This window comes from Antennarius striatus, chromosome 3 (genome assembly GCF_040054535.1).
Source record: "Antennarius striatus isolate MH-2024 chromosome 3, ASM4005453v1, whole genome shotgun sequence".
In the NCBI taxonomy this organism is placed as follows: Eukaryota; Metazoa; Chordata; class Actinopteri; order Lophiiformes; family Antennariidae; genus Antennarius; species Antennarius striatus.
Window position 1 is genome coordinate 29,431,531 of NC_090778.1, and position 27,901 is coordinate 29,459,431.

The 27,901-nt window shown below is 51.8% G+C and overlaps 1 protein-coding gene across 1 annotated transcript; it reads left to right on the plus strand.

Annotated features, from left to right (window-relative positions):
* Positions 1-27,901, plus strand: trpm6 (transient receptor potential cation channel, subfamily M, member 6). Its single transcript, XM_068311591.1, has 39 exons — positions 1-113; positions 1,627-1,700; positions 1,784-1,822; positions 1,983-2,172; positions 2,286-2,499; positions 3,110-3,234; positions 5,297-5,468; positions 5,616-5,790; positions 5,865-5,988; positions 6,062-6,134; positions 8,524-8,624; positions 8,707-8,841; positions 9,155-9,208; positions 9,320-9,442; positions 9,549-9,787; positions 11,943-12,171; positions 12,291-12,413; positions 12,494-12,622; positions 13,307-13,435; positions 13,531-13,782; positions 13,858-14,032; positions 16,590-16,704; positions 16,803-16,999; positions 17,071-17,227; positions 17,461-17,803; positions 17,875-18,259; positions 18,333-18,397; positions 18,497-18,596; positions 19,214-19,260; positions 19,339-19,403; positions 19,653-19,678; positions 19,764-19,814; positions 20,122-20,187; positions 20,261-20,547; positions 23,820-23,902; positions 23,970-24,175; positions 24,316-24,367; positions 24,885-24,997; positions 26,047-27,901. Exons 1-39 carry the CDS (start codon positions 111-113, stop codon positions 26,337-26,339), a joined length of 5,529 nt encoding a protein of 1,842 aa, XP_068167692.1. The 5' UTR covers positions 1-110; the 3' UTR covers positions 26,340-27,901.

Here is a 27,901-nt window from a genome sequence, read left to right on the forward strand (position 1 = left end):
CCGCGAGCACAGTCCGGTTCCACGATCCGGTTCCACGATCCGGTTCCACGATCCGGTTCCACAGTCGGGTTCCACGACCCGGTTCCACGACCCGGTTCCCCGGTGAGGTCATGGTAAGTCGCTCCTGCAGACTAGAGAACCGCTGGTAGAGATCACTAGTATCACTAACTACTGGTTCTACTCGTTACTGATCACCGTCAGCAGCTGTGTGAGTGTGTGTGTGTGTGTGTGTGTGTGTGTGTGTGTGTGTGTGTGTGTGTGTGTCTGTGTGTGTGTGTGTGTGTCTGTGTGTGTGTGTGTGTGTCTGTGTGTGTGTCTGTGTGTGTGTCTGTGTGTGTGTGTGTGTGTGTGTGTGTGTGTGTGTGTGTGTGTGTGTCTGTGTGTGTGTGTGTGTGTCTGTGTGTGTGTGTGTGTGTGTGTGTGTGTGTCTGTGTGTGTGTGTGTCTGTGTGTGTGTGTGTCTGTGTGTGTGTGTGTGTGTCTGTGTGTGTGTGTGTGTGTCTGTGTGTGTGTGTGTGTGTGTGTGTGTGTGTGTGTGCGCGTGTGTGTCTGTGTGTGTGTGTGTGTGTGTCTGTGTGTGTGTGTGTGTGTCTGTGTCTGTGTCTGTGTGTGTGTGTGTGTGTGTGTGTGTGTGTGTGTGTGTGTCTGTGTGTGTCTGTGTGTGTGTGTCTGTGTCTGTGTGTGTGTCTGTGTGTGTGTGTCTGTGTGCGCGTGTGTGTCTGTGTGTGTGTGTGTGTGTGTCTGTGTGTGTGTGTGTGTGTCTGTGTCTGTGTCTGTGTGTGTGTGTGTGTGTGTGTGTGTGTGTGTGTGTGTGTGTGTCTGTGTGTGTCTGTGTGTGTGTGTCTGTGTCTGTGTGTGTGTCTGTGTGTGTGTGTCTGTGTGTGTGTGTGTGTGTGTGTGTGTCTGTGTCTGTGTGTCTGTGTGTGTGTGTCTGTGTGTGTGTGTGTGTGTGTGTGTGTCTGTGTCTGTGTGTCTGTGTGTGTGTGTGTGTGTGTGTGTGAGAGCTCCATGACTCTGGTTCTAACGTCAGTCTAATCAATCTAATTGATCACAAAGTTTACTTTTCACTGACTGAAACTGATAAAGTGCTGGTTTCAGATTGGGGGGGTCTCAGGGGGGTACAGAAGAAGTAGTTCTGAGATGGGCCCGGGTCTGGTCCTGTTGGGGCTCTGGGGCCTGATGGGGGGTCTGGGGCCTGATGGGGGGTCTGGGGCCTGATGGGGGGTCTGGGGGTCTGGGTCCTGATGGGGGGTCTGGGGCCTGATGGGGGGTCTTGGGGTCTGGGTCCTGATGGGGGGTCTGGGGGTCTGGGTCCTGATGGGGGGTCTGGGTCCTGATGGGGGGTCTGGGGGTCTGGGTCCTGATGAGGGGTCTTGGGGTCTGGGTCCTGATGAGGGGTCTTGGGGTCTGGGTCCTGATGAGGGGTCTGGGGGTCTGGGGCCTGATGGGGGGTCTGGGGGTCTGGGTCCTGATGGGGGGTCTGGGGGTCTGGGTCCTGATGGGGGGTCTGGGGGTCTGGGTCCTGATGAGGGGTCTGGGGGTCTGGGGCCTGATGGGGGGTCTGGGGGTCTGGGTCCTGATGGGGGGTCTGGGGTCTGGGGGGGCTGACTGACTCTGGTCTCTCCAGCCGTCTTGGATCGAGGAGTCCTTCTCCAGGAGAGAATGTGTGAAGTTCGCCCCCTCCTCCCGGGACCCCCACAGGTAAAGCAGAGGAAACGTGACGCGTGTTTACCCACAATGCAGCGGGACACTCAGGACCAGAGACTGTTTCCTGTTTCCTCCAGGTGTGTTCCAGCCTGCCCAGTGTGCCAGAACCTGGTCAGGTACGACCCCCCCACCGCACCCTTGTTCAACCCCCCCCCCCTTTCTGCCCCCTTCTGTCCCCCCCACCTGTTTGGTCAGTAGGAACTGAGGAGGGAGGGGGGCATCTGCCTACCCACAAACCCTCCTGCTCCGATGGTGACTTCCTGTCTTCCCTGCCAGATGTTTTTGTGGGCGCCTGATGGGGGAGCACTCCTGGCCAGAGTCGCCCCCCCCCACGTCCCTCTGTGCTGGTCCTGGGCTGGACCTGGGGGAGGACTGGTCCCTAGAGGGGCACACCAAAGCCAGCCCCACCAACGCCTTCGGGACGGTGGACTTCCAGGCCCCCGCCAGGCGGGTCTGTCGGGCCAAGGTCAGTGAACAGCTCGTGACCCCCCAGCTTGGATGAAGGGAGCCTCCGGTCCCTGTTACCGGTGCTGCCTGGGGGGCGGTTCACGCCTCACCAGCTCCTCTCCTGTGGTCCAGTACGTCCGGGTGGCCGTGGACTCCCCAGGGGGGGCGCTGCTGCAGCTCCTGCTGGGGGAGTGGCAGATGGAGAGACCCAAACTGCTCCTGACCGTCCAGGGGGGCTCGGACGACTTCCCCCTGCCCCCCAAGGTCAAGCAGGCCTTCAGCAAAGGGCTGATCACTGCCGCCCTCAGCACCGGCGCCTGGATCCTGACCGACGGCATCAACACAGGTAGGCCCCGCCCACCGGACACTAGGGGGCCGCAGAGTGAGCTCAGCTGGTCCTGGTGCTTACTGTGATGTCAGTAGCTAGCCCCAGTTAGCACTAGTTACCACCAGCTACCACCAGTTAGCACTAGTTAGCACCAGTTAGCACCAGTTAGCACCAGCTACCACCAGCTACCACCAGTTAGCACTAGTTAGCACCAGTTAGCACCAGTTAGCACCAGCTAACACCAGTTAGCACCAGTTACCACCAGTTACCACCGGTTAGCACCAGTTACCACCAGTTACCACCAGTTAGCACCAGTTAGCACCAGTTAGCACCAGCTGACACCAGTTACCACCAGTTACCACCAGTTACAAACAGTTAGCACCAGTTAGCACTAGTTACCACCAGTTAGCACCAGTTAGCACCAGTTAGCACCAGTTAGCACCAGCCAAGTTCTTGATTCAGACTGTCTTTATCCATCATCCATATCTATCTATCTATCTATCTATCTATCTATCTATCTATCTATCTATCTATCTATCTATCTATCTATCTATCTATCTATCTATCTATCTATCTATCTATCTATCTATCTATCTATCTATCTATCTATCTATCTATCTATCTCCAGGTGTCTCTAGGTATGTGGGTGAGGCAGTGAAAATGTTTGGGGGTCATGACCTGAGGAAGAGGAACACTGTGGGCGTGGCCCCATGGGGGGTCATTGACAACCACACGGACCTGATTGGCAGAGACGTGAGTACCAATGACTGTTTGATTGCTGGTGTTTATTGGTAAATAGATACTTGATTGATTGTTTATCACCTGCTGATAATAAATCCATAAATACACACGACTAGAACCACCGACTAGAACCACCAACTAGAACCACCAACTAGAACCACCAACTAGAACCACCAACTAGAACCACCAACTAGAACCACCAACTAGAACCACCAACCAGAACCACCAACCAGAACCACCAACTAGAACCACCAACTAGAACCACCAACTAGAACCACCAACTAGAACCACCAACTAGAACCACCAACTAGAACCACCAACCAGAACCACCAACCAGAACCACCAACTAGAACCACCAACTAGAACCACCAACTAGAACCACCAACTAGAACCACCAACCAGAACCACAGCGACACAAAGGCATCACAACGACGACATGACAGCTGATCAACACAACCCTGGACCCCGTGGGGAGCAGGACGCGTCTATTTAATGTAATAAACCGGTTTGACCCCCGGAGGACATTAAGAGCTACTGATTCAAACGCATGCATACGTATTTATGTTAGTGAGTACAGCCCCCCCGTATCACACCACACAGGGGGGGCCTGTAGGCGTGCAGGGGAGGCAGAGTGGCAGCAGCTCCTTCGTGGTGCGCCTCAAACGAGCAACTTGTAAAGGGGACGGCACCTTGCTCAAGGGCGCCTCGGCAGTGCTCCGGAGGTGAGCTGACCCCTCCCACCGTCGGCTCACCTCCAGGTAGTTTTTTGATGCATCCTCAGCCAATCACAGATGACTTCAGGTGACAGAAGACACCAAGGAACCCCACAGTCTGTCCCTGCATCACCCCCCCTCAGTCTGTCAGTGGAGGAGCTCCTCTGCTGGGTGAAGGTGGTGTTCGGGGGGGGGGGTCCCCAGGATCGGTCTGAGCTTGGACATGGTCCTCCTCTCCAGAACAGTCTCCACAGAGTCCAGGTCCTGGCCGATCACAGAACCAGCCTCCATTGAGCCGGTCTAGGTGCTCGCTGTCCCGTTTCCTGGCGCCCCCCCACCACACAAGGGTGTAGGACAGCCCACTGGACACTGTGGACTGGTAGGACAGTCTGGACTGGTAGGAGACCAGTCCAGTCTGCTGTCCAGCTGCGGTCCCAGGTACTTCTAACCTCAACCTCCACCGTCCTGCCCTCCCCCACTGGCTGTGGGGAGGGTGGGGCCCGTCGGAGGTCCATCACCACCCTCCTGTACTCCCCCCCCCCTGATACATGCCACGATCACGGCGTCCTCCTAGAACGTCTGCCTGTGGTTGGTGTCGGAGTCGTGCTGGAGGTCCGTGGTGTAGGGGCTGAAGGGGGGGGCAGAGAGCTTTGTGGGTGCAGCTCATTATCACGCGTGTACATCCTCAGGCAGCTGAGCGTTACAGGAGAATCCCCCCAGACAGGTGCCCCCCCAGACAGGTGCCCCCCCAGACAGGTGCCCCCCACCCAGACAGGTGCCCCCCCCAGACAGGTGCCCCCCCAGACAGGTGCCCCCCCCAGACAGGTACCCCACCCCATACAGGTGCCCCCCCGCAGACAGGTGCCCCCCACCCAGACAGTTGCCCCCCCCAGACAGGTACCCCACCCCATACAGGTGCCCCCCCCAGACAGGTGCCCCCCACCCTCCAGACATACTCTCCCTCCCTAAACTCCCTCCATATTTAACTGTCAGCCAATGAAAACGGCTAAAACGAGACTAATGTGCTCAAGATAGATGATAGATCAATAAGTAAATACTTTATTGATTGGTACATCTGCTCACAATAAATCCATAAATACACAGGTAAAAACTTCCTTTGTTGACCCGAATAAGTGAGGTCATCATTATATTGATCCTGGTGATCAGTGAGCTCATCATTATATTGATCCTGGTGATCAGTGAGCTCATCATTATATTGATCCTGGTGATCAGTGAGCTCATCATTATATTGATCCTGGTGATCAGTGAAGTTATCATTGTATTGATCTTCATGATCAGGATCAAAGATGAACGTTCAGGTCATGACTGAAGGTGTATGACCTTTGACCTCACTTGCTCAGGTGTTCCGACCCTACCAGCCACTGGGGAACCCTCTGAGCAAGAGGGCGTGTCTCAACAGTTTCCACTCCCACTTCCTGCTGGTGGACGACGGGACTCTGGGAAAACATGGCTGCCAGCAGCGCCTGAGGCGCCGCCTGGAGAAACACGTCCAGCTGCAGAGGCTCCACCCCCGTGAGTCCGGTGTGTGTGACCCCTCCCACTGGGCGGGGCTGTGTGTCTGACAGCTCTGCCCCCCGTGCTCCCCCCTTTACCCCCTGTGCCTCCCCCCCTTTCTGTCCCCTATACTCCCCCTCTGTCCTCCCCCCAACCCCCCGGCAGGACTGAACCAGGGGGTCCCAGTGGTGTGTGTTGTGGTGGAGGGGGGTCCTGCCGTCATCTCCACAGTGCTGGACTATGTTGGGGGGGCGCCCCCCGTGCCAGTGTTTGTGTTTGAGGGGTCAGGGGGGGCCGCGGACCTGCTGGCCTTCCTACACAAGCAGACAGCAGCTGACAGGTGACGTCTGACGGATCAGCTGTTTCCTTCTGCTGCTCTCGATTAATCAATCAATAGTTCTCTGTATTGATCAGGCAGCTGGATGCTGACATCATGGAGGACTTCCTGCTCAGGATCGAAGGCGTGTTTGGAGTCGAGAGAACAGAAGCCTCCCGGCTCTGTGGCCTCCTCCTGGAGTGTGTGGCCAACGGACAGTCTGTAAGTGTGTGTGTGTGTGTGTGTGTGTGTGTGTGTGTGTGTGTGTGTGCGCTAACGACACATCCCTTTACAGATCACCATCTTTGACTCCGAGTCAGAGGACCAGATGTCAGCTGATGCGGCCATCTTGACCACGACTCTGAAGGGTAATTCATTTTCTTCTGTGCGGTGATGATGATGATGATGGTGATGATGTGATGATGACGTGACGATGACGTGATGATGACGTGATGATGATGTGATGATGATGTGACGATGATGTGATGATGACGTGACGATGACGTGATGATGATGTGATGATGATGTGTTGATCATATGATGATGACGTGCTGATGATGATGATGTGATGATGATGATGACGTGACGATGACGTGATGATGATGTGATGATGATGTGTTGATCATATGATGATGACGTGCTGATGATGATGATGTGATGATGAATGATGACGTGATGATGATGTTATGATGACATGATGATGATGACGTGATGATGACGACGTGATGATGATGACGTGATGATGATGACGTGATGATGATGACAATGATGATGACGATGATGATGATGTGATGACACTGATGGACTAACAGATGTTATAATGATGTGATGATGACGTGAGGCTGATGGTGACGTGATGATGATGATGACGTGATGATGACGTGATGATGACGTGATGATGATGCTTGCTGTCTGTCGCTTATGCTTGCTCTGGAGAGTTCAGTTGGGTTTCTCTGTCAAAGCGCTTTGAAATGTCTGCTGTCATGATGAAGAGATATATAAATAAAACTTGATTGAACTTGATTGATGATATGATGATGACGTGATGATGGTGATGATGGTGATGATGATGATGATGATGATATGATGATGACATGTTGATGATGACGTGTGGATGACGTGATGATGATGACGTGACGATGATGATGACGTGCAGATGACGTGATGATGATGACGTGATGATGACGATGATGATGATGTGATGATGACGTGATGATGATGACAATGATGATGATGATATGATGATGTGATGATGATGATGATGTGATGATGGTGATGATGGTCGTGATGATGATGATGATGATGACGTGATGATGATGGTGATGATGATGATGGTGATGATGACGTTAGTGATGATGGTGATGATGATGATGATGATAATGATGGTGATGATGACGTGTTGATGATAATGATGATGATGTGCTGATGACGATGATGATGATGTGATGATGATGTGATGTTGATGACGTGATGATTATGTGATGATGATGCGGATGATGTGATGCTGCTGATGGACTAACGGATGTGATGATGACGTGATGATGATGGTGATGATGATGATGTTGATGATGATGACGCGATGATGACGTGATGGTGACGTGAAGAAGACGTGATGATGACGTGATGATGACGATGAGGATGATATGATGATGATGATGTTGATGACGATGATGATGTGAAGATGACGTGATGATGATGATGACGTGAAGATGACATGATGATGATGACGTGATGATGACGATGATGATGATATGATGACGTGATGATGACGATGATGATGATGATGACGTGATGATAATGATGATGATATGATGACGTGATGATGATGATGATGATATGGTGATGATGATATGATGATGATGATGATGATATGGTGATGATGATATGATGATGTGATGATGATGATGATGGTGATGATGACGATAGTGATGATGGTGATGATGATGATAATGATGGTGATGATGACGTGTTGATGATGATGATGATGTGATGATGACGTGATGATGATGACGTGATGATGATGACAATGATGATGACGTGATGATAATGATGATGATGATGTTGATGACGACGATGATGATGACGTGAAGATGACATGATGATGATGACATGATGATGACGATGATGATGATGATATGATGATGATATGATGATGACGTGATGATGATGATGATGATGATATGATGACGTGATGATGATGATGATGATATGATGATGATGATGATGATGATGATGATGATGACCTGATGATGATGACGTGATGGTGATGATGACGATGGTGATGATGACGATGGTGATGATGGTGATGATGATGATGATAATGATGACGTGTTGATGATAATGATGATGATGTGATGATGACGTGATGATGATGACGTGATGATGACGATGACCTGATGATGATGACAATGATGATGACGTGATGATGATGTGATGACGTGATGATGACGTGATGATGATGATGATGTGATGATGCTGATCGATTAATGGAGGTGATGATGACGTGATGATGATGACGCGATGATGACATGATGGTGATGATGACATGATTGTGATGATGATGATGATGATGTGATGAGGCTGATGGACTAACGGATGTGATGATGACGTGATGATGATGACGTGATGATGACATGATGGTGATGATGACATGATGGTGATGATGACATGATGGTGATGATGTGATGATGATGATGATGATGATGTGATGATGCTGATGGACTCACGGATGTGGTTCTGCTGGTTCTGTTTGGTCAGGCACCGGCGCTGGTCCAGCGGAGCAGCTGAGTGTGGCGTTGGCGTGGGACCGGGCTGACGTGGCGCAGAAAGACGTTCTGGTGAACGGACAGTACTGGCAGGTGAGCGCCGGCAACAGCTGGTCGGTGTTTCCTGACTGCACACGGTCATGTGGGGCTCATCGGCCTATGATTGTGCATGCAGGCGGGCTCTCTGGAGCGGTCCATGCTGGATGCTCTGCTGATGGACCGGGTCGACTTCGTCAAGCTGCTGATCGATAACGGGATGACCATGAGCCGTTTCCTGACGGTGGAGCGGCTGGAGGAGCTGTATAACTCGGTTATTACACCCCACTGCCTGGTGACGTCATCATGTGATAATGTCATCACACAATGATGTCATCACACAATGATGTCATCACACACACACACACACACACACACACACACACACACACACACACACACACGTCTCTCACAGGAACCAGGGGTCATCCCAGTTTTTGCATTGGGCTGTGTTATCATTAGTCCGCGCCCCCCAGCTCTGATTGGTCTATTAAAGTCTGTGGGACAGATTCAAGATCGTCTGTCTGTCTGTCTGTCTGTCTGTCTGTCTGTCTGTCTGTCTGTCTGTCTGTCTGTCTGTCTCTCAGCCTCGGGGACAGACGAGTCTGTTTCTTCTCCTCCTCGTTGAGGATGTCAAACAGGTGAGGAGAACCTTTAGTGAGCTCCAAATATGGTTGTTGGAAAATGAATAGCATATAGTGTGTGTGTGTGTGTGTGTGTGTGTGTGTGTGTGTGTGTGTGTATATGGGCAGGTCTCTCTTCCCATTGGTCACCGTTTGTCCCTCATTGATGTGGGTGTGGTGATAGAGTACCTGATAGGCGGGGCTTACCGGAGCACCTATACCAGGAAGACGTTCAGAGCTGCTTACAGTCAGGTGTGTGTGTGTGTGTGTGTGTGTGTGTGTGTGTGTGTGCTTCTGTGTTATTTATTTCCTTGTTTCCTCTCCTCTTCCTCCTGGGGTCCCACACCTGCACCTCCAGGACCATCATGCACCTGGGGGCAGAGGGGGGGACCTGTGGGGTCCCTTCAACTTCAATGACGTGTTCGTGTGGGCGGTGCTCCACCAGCGCCAGCAGATGGCGCTGTTCCTGTGGCAGCACGGCGAAGAGGCACTGGCGCGGGCCACCGTGGGGTGTCAGCTATACCGCGCCATGGCCTCAGAGGCCCAGCGGGGCAGGGGGGGCGACAACCTGGCAGAAAGGCTCCGGACGTACTCGCTGTGAGTGGACGGCGGCAGACTGAGGGCGTGGCCTCGCCACAAGGGGTGTGGCATCGCTACGAGGGGTGGAGCAAGCCGTAGGGCGTTCTGTGACAGACGGGTGTGTGTGTCGCTTTGGGGCGTTCTGTGACAGACGGGTGTGTGTCGCCCTAGGGCGTTCTGTGACAGACGGGTGTGAGTCGTTTTAGGGCGTTCTGTGACAGACGGGTGTGTGTGTCGCTTTAGGGCGTTCTGTGACAGACGGGTGTGTGTGTCGCTTTAGGGCGTTCTGTGACAGACGGATGTGTGTGTCGCTTTAGGGCGTTTTGTGACAGACGGGTGTGTGTGTGTGTCGCTTTAGGGCGTTCTGTGACAGACGGGTGTGTGTGTCGCTTTAGGGCTGTCTGTGACAGACGGGTGTGTGTGTCGCTTTAGGGCTGTCTGTGACAGACGGGTGTGTGTGTCGCTTTAGGGCGTTCTGTGACAGACGGGTGTGTGTGTCGCTTTAGGGCGTTCTGTGACAGACGGGTGTGTGTGTCGCTTAAGGGCGTTCTGTGACAGACGGGTGTGTGTCGCTTTAGGGCGTTCTGTGACAGATGGCTGTGTGTGTCGCCCTAGGGCGTTCTGTGACAGATGGGTGTGTGTCGCCCTAGGGCGTTCTGTGACACACGGGTGTGTGTCGCTTTAGGGCGTTCTGTGACAGACGGGTGTGTGTCGCCCTAGGGCGTTCTGTGACAGACTGGTGTGTGTCGCCCTAGGGCGTTCTGTGACAGACGGGTGTGTGTCGCTTTAGGGCGTTGTGTGACAGATGGGTGTGTGTCGCTTTAGGGCGTTCTGTGACAGACGGGTGTGTGTGTCGCTTTAGGGCGTTGTGTGACAGACGGGTGTGTGTCGCTTTAGGGCGTTCTGCGACAGACGGGTGTGTGTGTCGCCCTAGGGCGTTCTGTGACAGACGGGTGTGTGTGTCGCTTAAGGGCGTTCTGTGACAGACAGGTGTGTGTCGCCCTAGGGTGTTCTGTGACAGATGGCTGTGTGTGTCGCCCTAGGGCGTTCTGTGACAGACGGGTGTGTGTCGCTTTAGGGTGTTCTGTGACAGATGGCTGTGTGTGTCGCTTAAGGGCGTTCTGTGACAGACGGGTGTGTGTCGCCCTAGGGTGTTCTGTGACAGATGGCTGTGTGTGTCGCCCTAGGGCGTTCTGTGACAGATGGCTGTGTGTGTCGCCCTAGGGCGTTCTGTGACAGATGGCTGTGTGTGTCGCCCTAGGGTGTTCTGTGACAGACGGGTGTGTGTCGCCCTAGGGCGTTCTGTGACAGACGGGTGTGTGTCGCTTTAGGGCGTTCTGTGACAGACGGGTGTGTGTCGCTTTAGGGCGTTCTGGTTCAGACGGCTGTGTGTCGCTTTAGGCCGTTCTGTGACAGACTGGTGTGTGTCGCTTTAGGGCGTTCTGTGACAGACGGGTGTGTGTCGCCCTAGGGTCTTCTGTGACAGATGGGTGTGTGTCGCCCTTGGGCGTTGTGTGACAGACGGGTGTGTGTCGCTTTAGGGCGTTCTGTGACAGACGGGTGTGTGTCGCTTTAGGGCGTTCTGTGACAGACGTGTGTGTGTCGCTTTAGGGCGTTCTGTGACAGACGGGTGTGTGTCGCTTTAGGGCGCTCTGTGACAGACGGGTGTGTGTCGCTTTAGGGTGTTCTGTGACAGACGGGTGTGTGTGTCGCTTTAGGGCGTTGTGTGACAGATGGGTGTGTGTCGCTTTAGGGTGTTCTGCGACAGAGGGTTGTGTGTCGCTTTAGGGCGTTCTGTGACGGACGGGTTTGTGTCGCTTTAGGGCGTTCTGTGACAGACGTGTGTGTGTCGCTTTAGGGCGTTCTGTGACAGACGGGTGTGTGTCGCTTTAGGGCGTTCTGTGACAGACGGGTGTGTGTCGGTCTAGGGCGTTCTGCGACAGAGGGGTGTGTGTCGCTTTAGGGCGTTCTGTGACAGACGGGTGTGTGTCGCTTTAGGGCGTTCTGTGACAGACGGGTGTGTGTCGCCCTAGGGCGTTCTGTGACAGACGGGTGTGTGTCGCTTTAGGGCGTTCTGTGACAGACGGGTGTGTGTCGCTTTAGGGCGTTCTGTGACAGACGGGTGTGTGTCGCTTTAGGGCGTTCTGTGACAGACGGGTGTGTGTGGCCCCAGGGCGTTTGGCCAGCTGGCGGTGGACCTGCTGGACGCAGCGTCCCGTCTGAACCAGCAGATGGCGATGAAGCTGCTGACGGCGGAGATGGGGGCGTGGAGCGGCTTCACCTGCCTGCAGATGGGTGTGTCGTCGGGTCTCCGGCCCTTCATGTCCCACCCCTGCACCCAGACGCTGCTTACCGACCTGTGGATCGGGTCGCTGGACGCCAGGAAGAACTCGGTGCTGAAGGTGAGTCCGGGTTCAGGGGGGGTCCGGGTTCAGGTGGGAGTCTGGGGATCCTGCAGCTGCACCTGGGTTGGAGTCCCGGTTCTCACAGCCACCCCTCCCCTCTTTAAACCCCCCCCCAGATCGTCCTGAGCCTCCTCCTTCCCCCGGCCGTCCTGCTGCTGGACTTCAGGGGCCGGGATGAGATGTGTCACGTCCCACAGTCCCAGGAGGCGGCGCTATTTGGAACGGCCCCCCAGCAGAAGGTGGAGTTATACGGCGCCGTGTGAAGATGCTGACTATTGGCCGGTGTCCTCACTCGTCTCCTCCCCCTCCTCTCTGATAGGACGGTCAGGATCCGGAGGAACCGTCTGCGTCAGAACCGCTGTCCCCACTGATGGCCCAGAGTCTGTCCCGGGTCCGAAGAGTCTGCGAGTTCTACACAACCCCCATGGTCAAGTTCTGGTTCCACACCGTAGGTGATCGGCTCGATCTGGTCTGGTCCGGTTCCATTCTGCTTGGGTTGGTTCGGTTTGGTCTGGTCTGGTCCGGTTCTGTGTGGTCCAGTTCGGTTCAGACCAACTTAACGCTTGTGACCCTGAACCAGTCAGACTGGGGTCATGTGGGTTCTGGGTTCGGTCCCATGATGCATTTAGTTCACCTGGCTCTTCTGTACAAAAACAAGTTGAATATTAAATGAGAAGAAGGGTCTGGAGCAGTCACTATCAATCATGATATAAAAAAGGTGCATTGATTGATTGCTTGATTGATCAGGGTGACTCCAGATCAGCGCCGTTATATAAATATACAGCTAGCGACAATATAATAAGCCAATATTATCATATTTTAATCAATAAATCATCTCAAATGAAGATGTATCGCTTCATTGATCGTATTGATCTGTAATGGCTGACTGACTGATGAAGCGACAGGCGTCGTCAGTGACCTCTGACCCCATGTGACGGTGCTGCTGACACCAGGGATGATGCCAGACATCTGGAATTTTCTTGTTTAGATTTTTTCATAACGATAAAATTCATATTACTTTAAAATGAGTTTACTGTCCCTTTAACGGATCAGGTCCCTTTAATGGACCAGGTTCAGGTGTTGTTGAGGTCCTGGTAGTCTTTGTGTTGCAGTGATTCTGTATCCTCTGAAGATGTTCTACGTGGCCTTCCTGATGTTCTTCTCCTACGTGGTCCTGGTGAAGATGGAGGACCGACCTGGCGTCCAGGAGTGGTTGGTTATCGCCTACATCCTGTCCACCGCAGTGGAGAAAGGCAGAGAGGCTGGTTCTCGTTCCAGGTCCTCCTTTGAGTTTAAGTCTTTGGATCAATGAAGATGAATCAGAATGAAGCTTTCGATGCCTACAAATGTTCTCAGGTGCTCATGTCTGAGCCGAGGAAGCTGAGCCAGAAGCTGAAGATTTGGTTCTCGAACTACTGGAACCTGTCGGATTTCATCGCCATACTGCTCTTCCTGGTCGGCCTGGCCCTGCGCTGGCATGATGATCCCTACCGGACCGCAGGACGCATCGCTTACTGCCTGGACATCATTTTCTGGTTCGTCCGGCTGCTGGACCTGCTGGCTGTCAACCAGCACGCTGGACCATATCTCACCATGATCACTAAGATGGTGGGCAGACCCTTGCTCCCCGTTGGCTTGGAGACTGTGGGGAAGTGTTTGTGAACTCCTCTGGTCTTGTTTCAGACGCAGAACATGTTCTTCATCGTAGTCATGATGGCCATTGTGCTGCTGAGTTTCGGTATCTCCAGGAAGGCCATCCTGTCTCCGGCCGAGGAGCCGTCCTGGAGTCTGGCTCAGGACGTGGTGTTCCAGCCCTACTGGATGATCTATGGAGAGGTGTACGCGTCGGAGATCGACGGTTAGCGACACAGCTGCTAAACAGCGGTTTTCAAAAACACAGAGAAACTAAATACCAAAGGAGTTCAGGTCATCAGTCGCTTCAAAGACGCCCTGATTTCACACTTCATCAGTGCGTTTCAAGTGAGGGTGAACTAATGCCAAACTAATACCAAACTAATGCCAAACTAATACCAAACTAATGCCAAACTAATACCAAACTAATGCCAAACTAATACCAAACTAATGCCAAACTAATACCAAACTAATGCCAAACTAATACCAAACTAATGCCAAACTAATACCAAACTAATGCCAAACTAATACCAAACTAATGCCAAACTAATACCAAACTAATGCCAAACTAATACCAAACTAATGCCAAACTAATACCAAACTAATGCCAAACTAATACCAAACTAATGCCAAACTAATACCAAACTAATGCCAAACTAATACCAAACTAATGCCAAACTAATACCAAACTAATGCCAAACTAATACCAAACTAATGCCAAACTAATACCAAACTAATGCCAAACTAATACCAAACTAATGCCAAACTAATACCAAACTAATACCAAACTAATACCAAACTAATACCATAGTAATACCATTTAATGCCAAACTAATGCCAAACTAATATCAAAGTAACACCAAATTGATAACCCAATATCAAATCCAATACCAAACCAGTACCAAACCAATAATAACCCAGTACCAAAGCAATGCAAACCCAATACAAAATCCAATACCAAAGCAATACCAAACCCAAATCCAAACCAATACAAACCCAATACTAAACAAAATTTCAAACCCAAAACCAAACCCAATATCAATCAATGAAGTTTTATTTATATAGATCTTAATCATGATAACAGACATTTCAAAGCGCTTTAACAGACAGAAACCCAACTGAACCCTCCAGAGCATCAGAGACAGTGGTGGGAAAAACTCCCTCGATGAGGAAGAAACTCCGGACAGGACCCAGACTCTTTTGGGGGCCATCCACCTCGACTGGTTGGGTGGAAAAGAAATAAAATGAAGATCAGGACAGGGTCAGAGAGAGAGAGAGTCAGATAGACCAGATAGAGACAGTGTCTCTGTGGTTAAGGTCATGTTTCCCATCGCTAAAGTCAAGGCACAATTACAGCTGTGTGGATGACTGTATGGAGGAAGGAGGAGGAAAGGAAGCAGGACCCCAGCCGATGGAGAGATGAGGGGTGGTACTAGTGGGATGGGGGGAACAGGTCCACAGCGGATGGGCGGATGAGGGGTGAACCTGAGAAAAACCTGGGAGAACATAGAGCACAGAGACTCCAGGGAAGAAGTTTAGTTAGTACGGTGTGATTGGAGACTTGGAGAGTGAGGTCAGAGAGGAGGAGGAGTAACAGATGGTTGGAGAGTGAGGTCAGAGAGGAGGAGGAGTAACAGAGATGGTTGGAGAGGAGGAGGAGAGAGGAACTCAGTGAGTCTGGATGTTGAGTCTCCAACAGTGTAGGTCTATATGAATATAAACGTAGTAACCTGAGTTACCATTAATTGTAAAATTTATGAAAAAGAAAAGTTTTAAGTCTAGTCTTAAATAGTGAGAGGGTGTCTGCCCCCCGAACTGAGGGAGGGGGGTGGTTCCACAATAGAGAGGCTTGATAGCTAAAGGCTCTAGCCCCCGTCCTACTTTTATAAATTCTAGGAACCACCAGTAGGCCAGTATGTTGAGAGCGTAATGCTCTAGATGGATTATATGGAACTAAAGTTCCTTCAGGTAGGTCGGTGCCACCAAGGGCTTTGGAAGTGAGGAGGAGTATTTTAACATCTATCCTAGCTTCACAGGAAGCCAGTGCAGAGAAGCAACACAGGAGAAATATGCTCCCTGGTACTGGTCCTGGTCAGAACCTGCTCCCTGGTACTGGTCCTGGTCAGAACCTGCTCCCTGGTACTGGTCCTGGTCAGAACCTGGTCTCTGGTACTGGTACTGGTCAGAACCTGGTCTCTGGCACTAGTCCTGGTCAGAACCTGGTCTCTGGTACTAGTCCTGGTCAGAACCTGGTCTCTGGTACTAGTCCTGGCAGGATGGTACTGCTGGGGACCTCAGAGCTGCCGGGTTCAGTGCAGGTGACGCACCGCCGTCCCCCAGGCACCGTCCCAGCCCGTGGTGGCGTCGAGTGGGCGTGAAGCTGGATCGTGTGTGTGTGTGTGTGTGTGTGTGTGTGTGTCTGTGTTTGTGTGTGTGTGTGTCTGTGTGTGTGTGTGTGGTCCTTGATGTGAAAACAGGAAGCCCTGGGTGTCCAGGTGAACACCCCAAACCTTCTGACAGCAGCAGGTGTCCCTCTGACCTCCTCCTGTCTGTCCGGTTCCACACAGTTCAGTTCTTCACAGCCCAAACCGACCCGTCCCCTGATCTGTGTGACCTCCAGACCCCCCAGGTGTATTTCAGGTTTTACAAAGACATATGTTATTTCGCCCCCACACGTGTTGGATCCACTTTGTCCTCACTAGCAGCTGAGAAGCTGCAGCGCAGCGCCCCCACTCCTCCACAGGGGGCGCTGGGGGTAAATCCTGTTGTGTGTGCGTTGACAGTGTGTGACGACGGTCGTCCCTGCCCCCCCGCGGCCTTCCTCACCCCTTTCCTGCAGGCCGTCTACATGTTCGTCCAGTACATCATCATGGTCAACATCCTCATCGCATTTTTCAAGTAAGCGTGTTGTTAAGCGTGTTGTTAAGCGTGTTGTTGAAGCGTGTCGTTGCCATGACCACAGCTTCTCTCCACATGACTGTCGTTTCCTCAACCAGCAACATCTATTTCGACATGGCGTCATCGTCCAATCAGCTGTGGCGGTTCAACCGTTATGGTTACATAATGACCTATCAGGAGCGACCGTGGCTGCCCCCGCCCCTCATCCTCCTCGGGCACGCCGCTCTGGCTTTGAGAGCCGCCTACAGGCGATGCAGGGGGGGTGCTCAGCTGGAGGGGAGTGGCTCTGGACTCAGTGAGTAGTGCCGTGTGGGTGGGACACGCCCCCAGTGGCCCCGCCCTGCCGTCACGCTTCCTGTCCCCCAGAGCTCCACCTGGCCCCCGACGACCGCAAGAAGCTCCACGAGTTTGAGGAGAAGTGTGTGCAGGCCTACTTCCTGGTGGCGGGGGGGGCCTACTTCCTGGAGGCGGGGGGGGGTCTCTGCAGCAGCCAGGTGGGCAGCATCAGGACCACCTCCGACAGGTGAGCTCGTGTTCTGATTGGCTCGTCCTATTCTTTTGTCCAGGACTTAACCTCAAACTACCAATGGGGGGGTTGGGTTCTTGTTGCTGGACTGCAGGGGGGCGTGGGGGGGTGGAAACCCAGACAGACTTTTATTGTGAAAGAGCTGCAGAAACATCTTTTCCAGCTCCATTATTGGCCGATCCAGTCAGTGACGCCCCCCCCCCGTTTGTTCCCTGACTCTAATGTTTCAGAGTGGAGGAGATGAGCCTGATGGTCGGGGAGGTGTCTGAGAAGCTCCAGTCCATCCAGGGGGGGCTGGCGGCGCTGGACCTCCAGCTGGGCCGGCTGCAGGACCTCTCAGCGCTGGGGGTGGACACCCTCACCCTTCTGTCTGCCTCCGACGGCCTCCGTCAGGGGGGGGCTCGCCTGGCTCATGGGCGGCCCATCAGCCCGCCCCAGACCCCCCCTCACAGGGGGGGAGGAGACACAGGACTGAGAGGCTCCGCCCTGATGGGCGGACCGGAACCACAGGAAGAGGGGGGAGGATGCCCTGAGGAGGAGGGGGCAGCAGAGCAGGATGGGGGGGCAGAGGAGGTATCCATGTTTTCTCTCAGTGCTAAAGAAGCTCATTGGTCAGAACCAGTTCACACCTGTCTGTCTCCTAGCAACCTGCTCCTGACCTCCTGGGTGAGGATTGGTGGGGGGGTTCCACACCTGACTCCGGTGCACCAATGGGGGAGCAGCGGTCTGCTCCAGGAGGATCCAGAGCCCCCACCTCCTCCGTCCTGTCAGAACCTCCAGGTGTGTCGGGTGGGGTCAGTCCTGCTTCGTCTAGACCGTCCCACCTGTGGGGGGGACCCACCAGACCCCCCAGGTGGAGGAATCCGTCCAGACGCCGCCCCCCCAGCCACTGCAGGTCTCTGTCCTGCAGCGTGGAGAACCTGGCCTTCCCCGGGTCACGCCTCAGCCCGCTGAGGGGCTCGACCCCCTCCCTCCATGACCCGGCCAGTGGAGGTAGGCGGAGCTTCAGGGACGACAGACGCCGTGATGGTAGCTACACCTGAGGGCTGATTGGCCGATCACGGCTGAGTCCTGAGGCTCATGTGTGGTTCTGGTTTTTCAGGGCGGTCCCAATCCTCTGATGTCACTGGTGGAGACGGGAGGGGGCGGAGCCAGAGCAGGAAGACGGTAACTTTAGCGTGATACCAGATGGCGTTTTTAGTGTGGATCCTCCAGCTGACGGTTGTCCTTGTTTCTGCTGGTCCCCCATTGCCCCTGGTGCCCCAGGAGCCCCAGCTGCCCCGCCCAGCTGACGCCTGGGGGCGGCGGTGGAGACGGCGAGGAGAAAACACGTGTTGGTCGGCCTCCGCCAGCCTCAGTCAGCTCAGTGAGTGTCAGCAGGACCTGCAGCTGATGGGTCATGTGACCCGTCGTGTGACCCGCCGTGTGACCCGTCATGTGACCCGTCATGTGACCCGTCATGTGACCCGTCATGTGACGTGTCATGTGACCCGTCATGTGACCCGTCATGTGACCCGTCATGTGACGTGTCATGTGACCCGTCATGTGACCCGTCATGTGACCCGTCATGTGACGTGTCATGTGACCCGTCATGTGACCCGTCGTGTGACCCTTCATGTGACCCACCGTGTGACCCGCCGTGTGACCCGTCATGTGACCCGTCATGTGACCCGTCGTGTGACCCTTCATGTGACCCGTCGTGTGACCCGTTACGTGACCCACCGTGTGACCCACCGTGTGACCATCATGTGACCATCATGTGACCATCATGTGACCATCATGTGACCAGTCATACGACCTGTAATGTGACCCATTGTTTGACCCGTCATGTGACCCACCGTATGTGCTGTCATGTGACCCACTGTGTGACTGTCATGTGACCCGTCGTGTGACCCGTCATGTGACCCGCTATGTGACTCGTCGTGTGACCCGTCATGTGACACATCATGTGACCCTCCAGCTCATCGTTCACTCTGCTTTCAGACTTCGACCCAGTGGACCTGTTTCACAATCAACTGTTTTCCCATCAGGTACACGTGAGCTACACGTATAAAACATATTGATTGCATGTCAGTGAAATGTTTCTGATCATCTGATTGGTCGTTCAGGATGGAGGGAGCCCCGCCCATTCAGCGTGGAACAGCTGGGCCCGTTCCGTGAGCCTGCGCTCGTCGTAAGGCAGTCGTTTCCTGTGCTGGCGTGATGAGTGGAGGCGTGATGAGTGGAGGCGTGATGAGTGGAGGCGTGATGAGTGGAGGCGTGATGAGTGGAGGCGTGATGAGTGGAGGCGTGATGAGTGGAGGCGTGATGAGTGGAGGCGTGATGAGTGGATGCGTGATGAGTGGAGGCGTGATGAGTGGAGGCGTGATGAGTGGAGGCGTGATGAGTGGAGGCGTGACACGTGTGTTTCTGTCTGCTGCAGGTTACAGAGTGGAACGCTCCCCGAAGGTATTCAGTGCCGTCCTCACGCTACAGAAGTCACTGTACTTCCTGTTTGATTCACTGTCTCGTCTTTCCATTTCCTGTTTGGAAGCGACAAGCTCCCTTTTCCAGTCCACCCAGAGTTTGTACCCGCATTACTCAGGTACCCAGCTAGCATGGGCTAACGCTAATGGCTAATGACCTGCGGTGCATTAATGAATCATGTTTGTTTGTGTGTTTGTTGGTCTGTTTGATTGTTTTTTTGTTTGATGGTTTGTTTGTTGGTCTGTTTGATTGTTTTTTTGTTTGATGGTTTGTTTGTTGGTCTTTTTGATGTTTGTTTGATGGTCTGTTTGTTTGATGGTCTGTTTGATGTTTGTTTGATGGTCTGTTTGTTTGTTGGTCTTTTTGTTGGTTTATTTGTTGGTTTGTTTATTGGTTTGTTTGTTTGTTTGTTTGTGTGGTGCCAGCGGTGGAGAGGAACAACCTGATGAGGCTGGCTCACACCATCCCGTTCACACCTGTCTCCCTCCTGGGTAAGGTGTGCTCACCTGGTGAAGGTACGTGAGCGTTGTGATGGTTTCACGTCTTGCTGCTCCGTCTCTGCAGGAGGGGAGGAGGTGAGCGTCTTCTCCTGGGGGGGGGCGCCTCCTCAGTCCGGCCCCGCGTCAGCCTGGTCCCCACAGGGCTGGTCTGCCCTGCTGCAGCCCCTCCCCGGGGAAGAGGGCCCCATGGGGGGCGGCCCCCGGCAGAGCTGCAGGGTGCTGTGTACGTGGGCGGAGAAGAATGTGCTCCAACCGGGGCTGGTGTACCGGGTCAGAACTTTCAGACCAGAGGCGGTCCGGGCGGGGCTGAGGGTCGTCCAGGGTGACGCCGCTCTGCAGCTCTGCTTCAGGGTGAGAACGAATCAGAGTGGAGGAACAACCAGTATACACAATATATATAATACTATACATATAACATATACAAAATATACAATATATACAATACATATACATACAATATACAAAATATAAAATATACAAATACACAATATATTCTGCTTCTCCTCCTTTGGGCTTCTCCCTTCAGGGTCTCCACAGCCAATCAGTGTCCTCCATCTAACCCTGTCTTCTCCTCTTCTCTCACACCAACTCAAAAAAGAGGGCTTGTGCCCTCTAGTGGCTACATTACAAAATATATGCAATCAATACAATATATACAATATATACAGCATATATACAATATTAAATGCACAATGTAAGCAATATACAATGTACAATATAATATATACAATATACAATATATACAATATAAAATATATACAATTTTGCGGTAAACGCATTCCAGGAACCACATGCAATTGAGGATTGAGATCGCAATCTATCTTATTATTTATGGTAATGTAAACGTTTCTGAACCCCCCATACTGATATTAAACCACCTTCTATCTGTATTATTAATATCTGTATTATTAATCACATCTGAAGACGTTCCAAAGCGCTTTACAGACAGAAAGCCAACAATGCCCTCCAGAGCAGCAGAAGCGGCGGTGGCGGGGAAAAACTCCCTCATTGAGGAAGAAACTCCGGGCAGGACCCAGACTCTGGAGGGGGGGTCATCCGCCTTGACCTGTTGGTTGGGAAAGAGAAATACACTGAGGACAGATATAGGTCAAGGAAAAGAGAGAGAGAGAGAGAGGGAGAGAGGGAGAGAGGCAGGCCAGTTTGAGTTTAATGTCCATAGTGATCTGTTTCTGAATTGGGGGGGTTCCAGGCCTTTGGGTATCCTGTCTTCCATCCGTGTTCTCCACCTGTGGAACAGAGACAGCAGCAGCATCGTGCAGACACAGAGTGTGATCTGACAGTAGTGATAAATTCTAGGAGCATAAAGAAAGAAGTGACAGAAGCTCCAGAGTATCTCCCTTTAACGGGGGGGAAACCGTAAAACACCCTCAGCAGCCTAAGCCTACAGCAGCATATCTAGTGGGGGGGGGGTTATTTTAATTGTAGGCTCTATCAAAGAGGAGGGTTTTTAGTCTACTCTTAAATAAGCTTCAATCAGATCTCCATGTCAGACGGAGCCTTACAGTGGAGAGCTTCATGTGATCATGAGGAGTTTGAATTGTATTCTATGATGAATCTGGAGCCGATGAAGTGACGCTAGGACAGGAGAGATGTGTTCTCTCCTCCAGCTGCATTCTGAACTAACTGTAGAGTCCTAATAGAGGAGCTAGGACAGCCCATAATAAGGAATGGCAGTAATCCAATCCAGAGGTAACAAAGACATGAATGGTTTTCTCTGCGTCTTTAAAGGATAAGACATTTCTAACTTTAACAATATTTCTCCAGTGAACGAAGTCTGTCTGGGATACAGACTGATGAGAATCAGAGGACAGATGTTGATCAAAAATCACTCCCAGGTTCCTGACTTCACTGGTGGAGGACAGATCAATGGTGTCTAAGAGAATTACAATGTTAGAGAGATCATCTCTGAGATGCTTCAGCCCAATAATAATGACTTCAGGTTTGTTACTGTTCAACATTAAGAAGTTGTGAAGCATCCAGGATTTAATATCCCTGAGGCAGGATTCTGATTTAATTAGCTGATCAGATTCATTGGTTTTAATTGATAAATATAATTGAGTATCGTCAGCATAACAATAAAAGTTAATGTTATGTTTCCTTATAATATTTCCCAATGGTAACATATAGATTAAACAGAATTGGCCCCAGAACAGATCCTTGAGGTACTCCACAGGTGAGAGTCCCTCGGTCTGAACATTTATTATTGACATAGACAAACTGAAATCGGTCAGAGATATGACCTAAACCAGTCTAGTGCTGAGTTTTTAATCCCAACTTCCTCTTCCAATCTCCTTAAAGAATATTATGGTCAACAGTATTGAATGCTGCACTCAGGTCTGACAAGACTAGAACAGACAGAAGACCTTCATCTGACGCTGTTAACAGGTCATTTGTGACTTTCAGCAGTTCAGTCTCCGTACTGTAGTTTGTTCTAAAACCTGACTGAAAATCCTCTAACAGGTTGTTCTCTAACAGGTAGTCATTTAACTGTTTGGCCACCACGTTCTCTAGGATCTTAGATAGGAATGGCAGGTTAGAGATCGGCCTGTAGTTTGAGAGGAGGCCAGCATCTGGGTTTGGTTTCTGAAGGAGGGGCTTGATCACAGCCACTTTGAAAGACTGCAATACATAACCAATTTTTAAGGATTGATTATGGATAGTACAGGTTTATTTATTAATGGTAGAACCTCTTTGAGGAGCGTACGTGGAATTTTGTCTAATAGACAGGTGGTGGGTTTAGTAGAGGAAATTAAGGAATTTAAATCGGAGAGTTCCATTGGCTGAAAACACTCCAGGGTATTGCCAGAATTAGTCGATTCCTCTGCTAACTTGTTTAGCAGTACATAATGGATCTCATCTCTAAGATTTGTAATTTTGCTTTGAACAAACCTAAGAAAGTCATCATTAAAGGACTGGTAGGCTCCATACTGTTGTGTTTCTCAGTCAGCCTGGCTACTGTGCTGAAAAGAAACCGAGGGTGGTTTTTATTTTCCTCTATTAAAGTAGAGTAGAAAGTATTTCTACTTCTACTGAGAGCCTTCTTTTATGACGTAAAGCTGTCTTTCCAGGTTGAAAAAGCTAGGTCAGTTTTTGTTGACCCCCAGATTCTCTTCAGCCTGGGGGGGCGCTGTTTAAGGTCGTGGACCGACAACTTAAACCGTGGGGCTGACCTTTCCTTTTTAAAATTTTTTCTTTCTAACGGGGCTATGTCATCTAAAGTTGTTTTTAGGATGTTAGCCACACTGTGAGAAATTCGATATTTAGGCTAGGACTGGATTAGGGGTCAGGGGAGCATACTGACTGTAAGCCGAGGGGATTTTTTCTTTAAATTTAGTTATTACTGAGTCAGTGATTGATCTAGTCTATTAGATTTCATTGGTGTCCTGCAGGATCTTGTCTATCTCAGTGCAGTGCTCTCTGAGGAGCTGCAGATCTTAGCCGTCCAGTACAGATGTTTGATCAGAAGTTTCCTGAGGTTCTCAGAGACCTTTGGTGACTTTTGGTGATTAAATCCACATGTGGGACATTTTTAGTTTTGTATTTGAAGTTTGGGATGTGAAACTTCCTGTAACTTTGCAAACATCTATCTTGATGCCCTGAAGGAGATCCAGCAGCAGAGAGCTGTTCAGAAGATGATGGAGGAGTTCAACCAGCTGGGCCCTGACGACACGCAGCCCCCCCCACGGTGTGTGTTCTTGTCTGCCTGTTTCTCGGAGTGTGTGAGCTCCTCTGATGGGCTTTCCTCTGCACAGGTTTCTGGATGTGTCGCTGGTCTTCTGGCCTTCAAAGGACCAGTGGTCCACCATCCAGAGGAACCTGTCTGGCGACATCAGGAAGTACAACAACAAGGCAGGAGACGAGATCGCCCCCTGCAGTCCACTGGATGAAATGCTGCTGGCATTCTCCCACTGGACCTTTGAAAACTCCTCCAGGGAGCTTCTGGTGCTCGACATACAAGGTAGAACCTTCACTGTGTCCACAGACCCTGGTGCTGGCCCAAGTACAACCTTAGCTCCTGTGGCAGAGGTTGGTCCTCTCTGAGAATGTGTGTGTGTGTGTGTGTGTCCGTGTGTGTATGTGTGTGTGTGTTCTGGGCAGGAGATGGAGAGAACCTGACCAACCCCAAAGTCATGACGTCTGACGATCAGAGGTACTGTGTGCTCGTCCACACGTCACGGGTCAGAGACCCCACGGGGTCAGAGACCCAACGAGATCAATGACCCACCAGGGTCAGAGATCTGATGGGATCAGAGACACGAAAGGATCAATGACCCAACGGGATCAATGACCCAACAGCATCAATGACCCAACGGCATCAATGACCCGACGGGATCAATGACCCGACGGGATCAATGACCCGACGGGATCAATGACCCGACGGGATCAATGACCCGATGGGATCAATGACCCGACGGGATCAGTGACCCAACGGGATCAATGACCCAACGGGATCAATGACCCAACGGGATCAATGACCCAACGGCATCAATGACCCAACGGGATCAATGACCCAATGGGATCAATGACCCAACGGGATCAATGACCCAATGGGATCAATGACCCAATGGGATCAATGACCCAACGGGATCAATGACCTAATGGAATCAATGACTTGACGCGATCAGACGGGATCAATGACCCAACGGATCGGTTCTCTTCTGTTGCAGTGCCGTCAGGGCTGAGATGTTTCCTGGTCCTGATCACCCGGGAGACGCCGCCATCCGGGGTTTCCTCCAGAAACACGCCTGTAACTCCGTCTGTCGCCGCCTGGGCCTTCCAGGTGTGTGTGTGTTTGTGTGTGTGTGTGTGTGTGTGTGAGAGAGTGTGTGTGTCTGAGTGTGAGTGTGTGTGTGTGTGTGTGTGTGTGTGTGTGTGTGTGTGTGTGTGTGAGAGAGTGTGTGTGTGTGTCTGTGTGTGTGTGTGAGAGAGTGTGTGTGTGTGTGTGTGTGTGTTTTAGTATGTCACCTGCTGTAACTCAGGAGACCTGGCTCTCAGTTACATCCCATGGGCTTGAAATAAAGACACACACACACACACACTGACACACACACACACACACACACTGACACACACACACACACACACACTGACACACACACACACACTGACACACACACACACACACACACACACTGACACACACACACACACACACACACTGTCACACACACACACACTGTCACACACACACACACACACACACACACACACACACTGTCACACACACACACACACACACACACACTGACACACACACACACACACACACACACACACACACACACACACACACACTGACACACACACACACACACACACACACACACACACACACACACACACACACTGACACACACACACACACACACACACACTGACAGCTAATTAAGCGGTGAGTGTTGGTTTATTTCTATAACAACAGTGGTGTGTGGGGCGTGGGGGGGGACCCTGCTCGGTGCGCCGGCTCGGAGGCCTTTGATTACGTATTCATCATGTCTTTGTGCTGCTGAGACATTAGCTTTGATTAGCTATTAATTAGCGTCTCTGGGTAGCCGGGGGGGCGTCTGGAGGATCGCTGAACAAACAAACACACACACACACACACACACACATACACACTCAGACACACACACACACACACACACACACACACACACACACACACACACACCGTGGGTTTGATGTTTCTGAGGTGTGGTGTGTTTCTGATCACACTCCCAAATCCAACCCAAATTCCCCTGGTCCCCCCCCCAGCCCCCCGGCCCCCCAGGACTCTTTCTTTGCTGTTCCTGGAGCAGCTCTTCTCTGACTGATGTTTCTGTTGTTCAGATTTACGGTGGTGTCTGGACGTTTGGGAGGCGGCGCCAACGCCGGGGGGCACCCAGCAGCCGGGGACCCAGGTAACGCCTGCTGGAACGCGGTCCGGTCCAGAACCCCGGTCCGGTCCAGAGCCCCGGTCCGGTCCAGAACCCCGGTCCGGTCCAGAAGCCCGGTCCGGTCCAGAGCCCCGGTCCGGTCCAGAAGCCCGGTCCGGTCCAGAGCCCCGGTCCGGTCCAGAGCCCCGGTCCGGTCCAGAACCCCGGCCCGGATCGGTTCTGATTCATTCACAGCAGCCAGAATGATTAAAGTTTACAAAGGATATAAATATATTTATTTCAATCCATGAAGTCATAAAGTCAGAAGAATCAAACAGGAAACAGAACGTCAGGTCAAAGGTCACAAGGGCGAGACAGGAGGATTCTACGGAACACCTGTTAGACCGACACACCTGTGATTTACAAAAGATTTAAATAAAACGATGTGTGACAGAAAGGAGCCGTAAACACACCATAAATGTCTTTATTGGTTCTCCCACAACAAAACGTCTACAAAAGCATTAAAATAGAGAATTTAACAAAAACACGTCTGACCTTCACAAGTATGAACACGTCAGAGCGGGTCGGTACCGATCCAGACCGGCACCGGTTTGGACCGGCACCAAACCGGATCGGTACCGGACCGAACCAGGACCGGACCGGGTCCCGCCCCCCAGCACGTGGCTCATGATGCATGCAGTAATAATAAGAAAGAAGAAATAAAAGCTACTGCCAGAGTCCAGCAGCGTCGCGTCACCAAACCAATCAGATGCGAACGTGTTGGTGACATCACAGACGTGTGGACTCGCCCTGCTCTGATTGGCTAACCTCCTCTAGGCCCCTCCTCTCAGCTATGGCACTTTGAACACATCAGAAGGACGTCATGTTGGTGTTCGTCGTCCTGCAGGAGAAGCTGCATCATTCTACACAGGAAGTGGAGGGTTTCTACACAGGAAGTGGAGGGTTTCTACACAGGAAGTGGAGGGTTTCTACACAGGAAGTGGAGGGTTTCTACACAGGAAGTGGAGGGTTTCTACACAGGAAGTGGAGGGTTTCTACACAGGAAGTGGAGGGTTTCTACACGCGTGACGCGTCAGCAGCTGGGGACTCTATTTGACTCAGGGGAGGGATACGTGTGGAATGTCAGCGCCAGGACTGACTGGAGGCGTGTGTCGATGGGGGGGTCGAGAGGCTTTCGCCTCGACGGCTCCTCCGTAACATTCAGAAAAGGTGACCCCCACCCTCCCACTGCTGGCTGGGGGTCTCTGATCCGGATCAACAAGGCCGGTTCACAGGTTCACCGGTCCCCCAACATTCAGGGGAAGGTTTCTAGGGGCCAAATAGAAACAGGAGCGTCCCACTTCAAACGTCCTTCAGCTCCTCAAAATAATCAGTTCTGAACTGAATGGGGTGTAAAAGTCACCCCCACCCTGACAATTACCCCCCCCAAAGAAACTCACAACGTCATGAGAATAAAAAAGACAAATAAGTCCCGAATGTTTCATCATGCAAAGAACAACAGCAGGCTAAGAGCAGAAAAAGAGTCAAAGCAGGAACAATAACGGGAAGGAGTCAAAGCAGGAACAATAACGGGAAGGAGTCAAAGCAGGAACAATAACGGGAAGGAGTCAAAGCAGGAACAATAACGGGAAGGAGTCAAAGCAGGAACAATAAGGGGAAGGAGTCAAAGCAGGAACAATAACGGGAAGGAGTCAAAGCAGGAACAATAACGGGAAGGAGTCATAAAATAATCTTACGATCCAACACGACTGAAGGAAACGCCTCCAGCTCTTATTGCTACAGTATCTTAGTTACAGTGTTGTGCTGCC

Coding starts and splice junctions, on each gene's coding strand:
- trpm6 (XM_068311591.1), top strand. Junction 9,443..9,548: donor TCAGAGCTGCTTACAGTCAG/GTGTGTGTGTGT, acceptor CTGCACCTCCAG/GACCATCATGCACCTGGGGG. Junction 12,623..13,306: donor TCAAGTTCTGGTTCCACACC/GTAGGTGATCGG, acceptor TATCCTCTGAAG/ATGTTCTACGTGGCCTTCCT.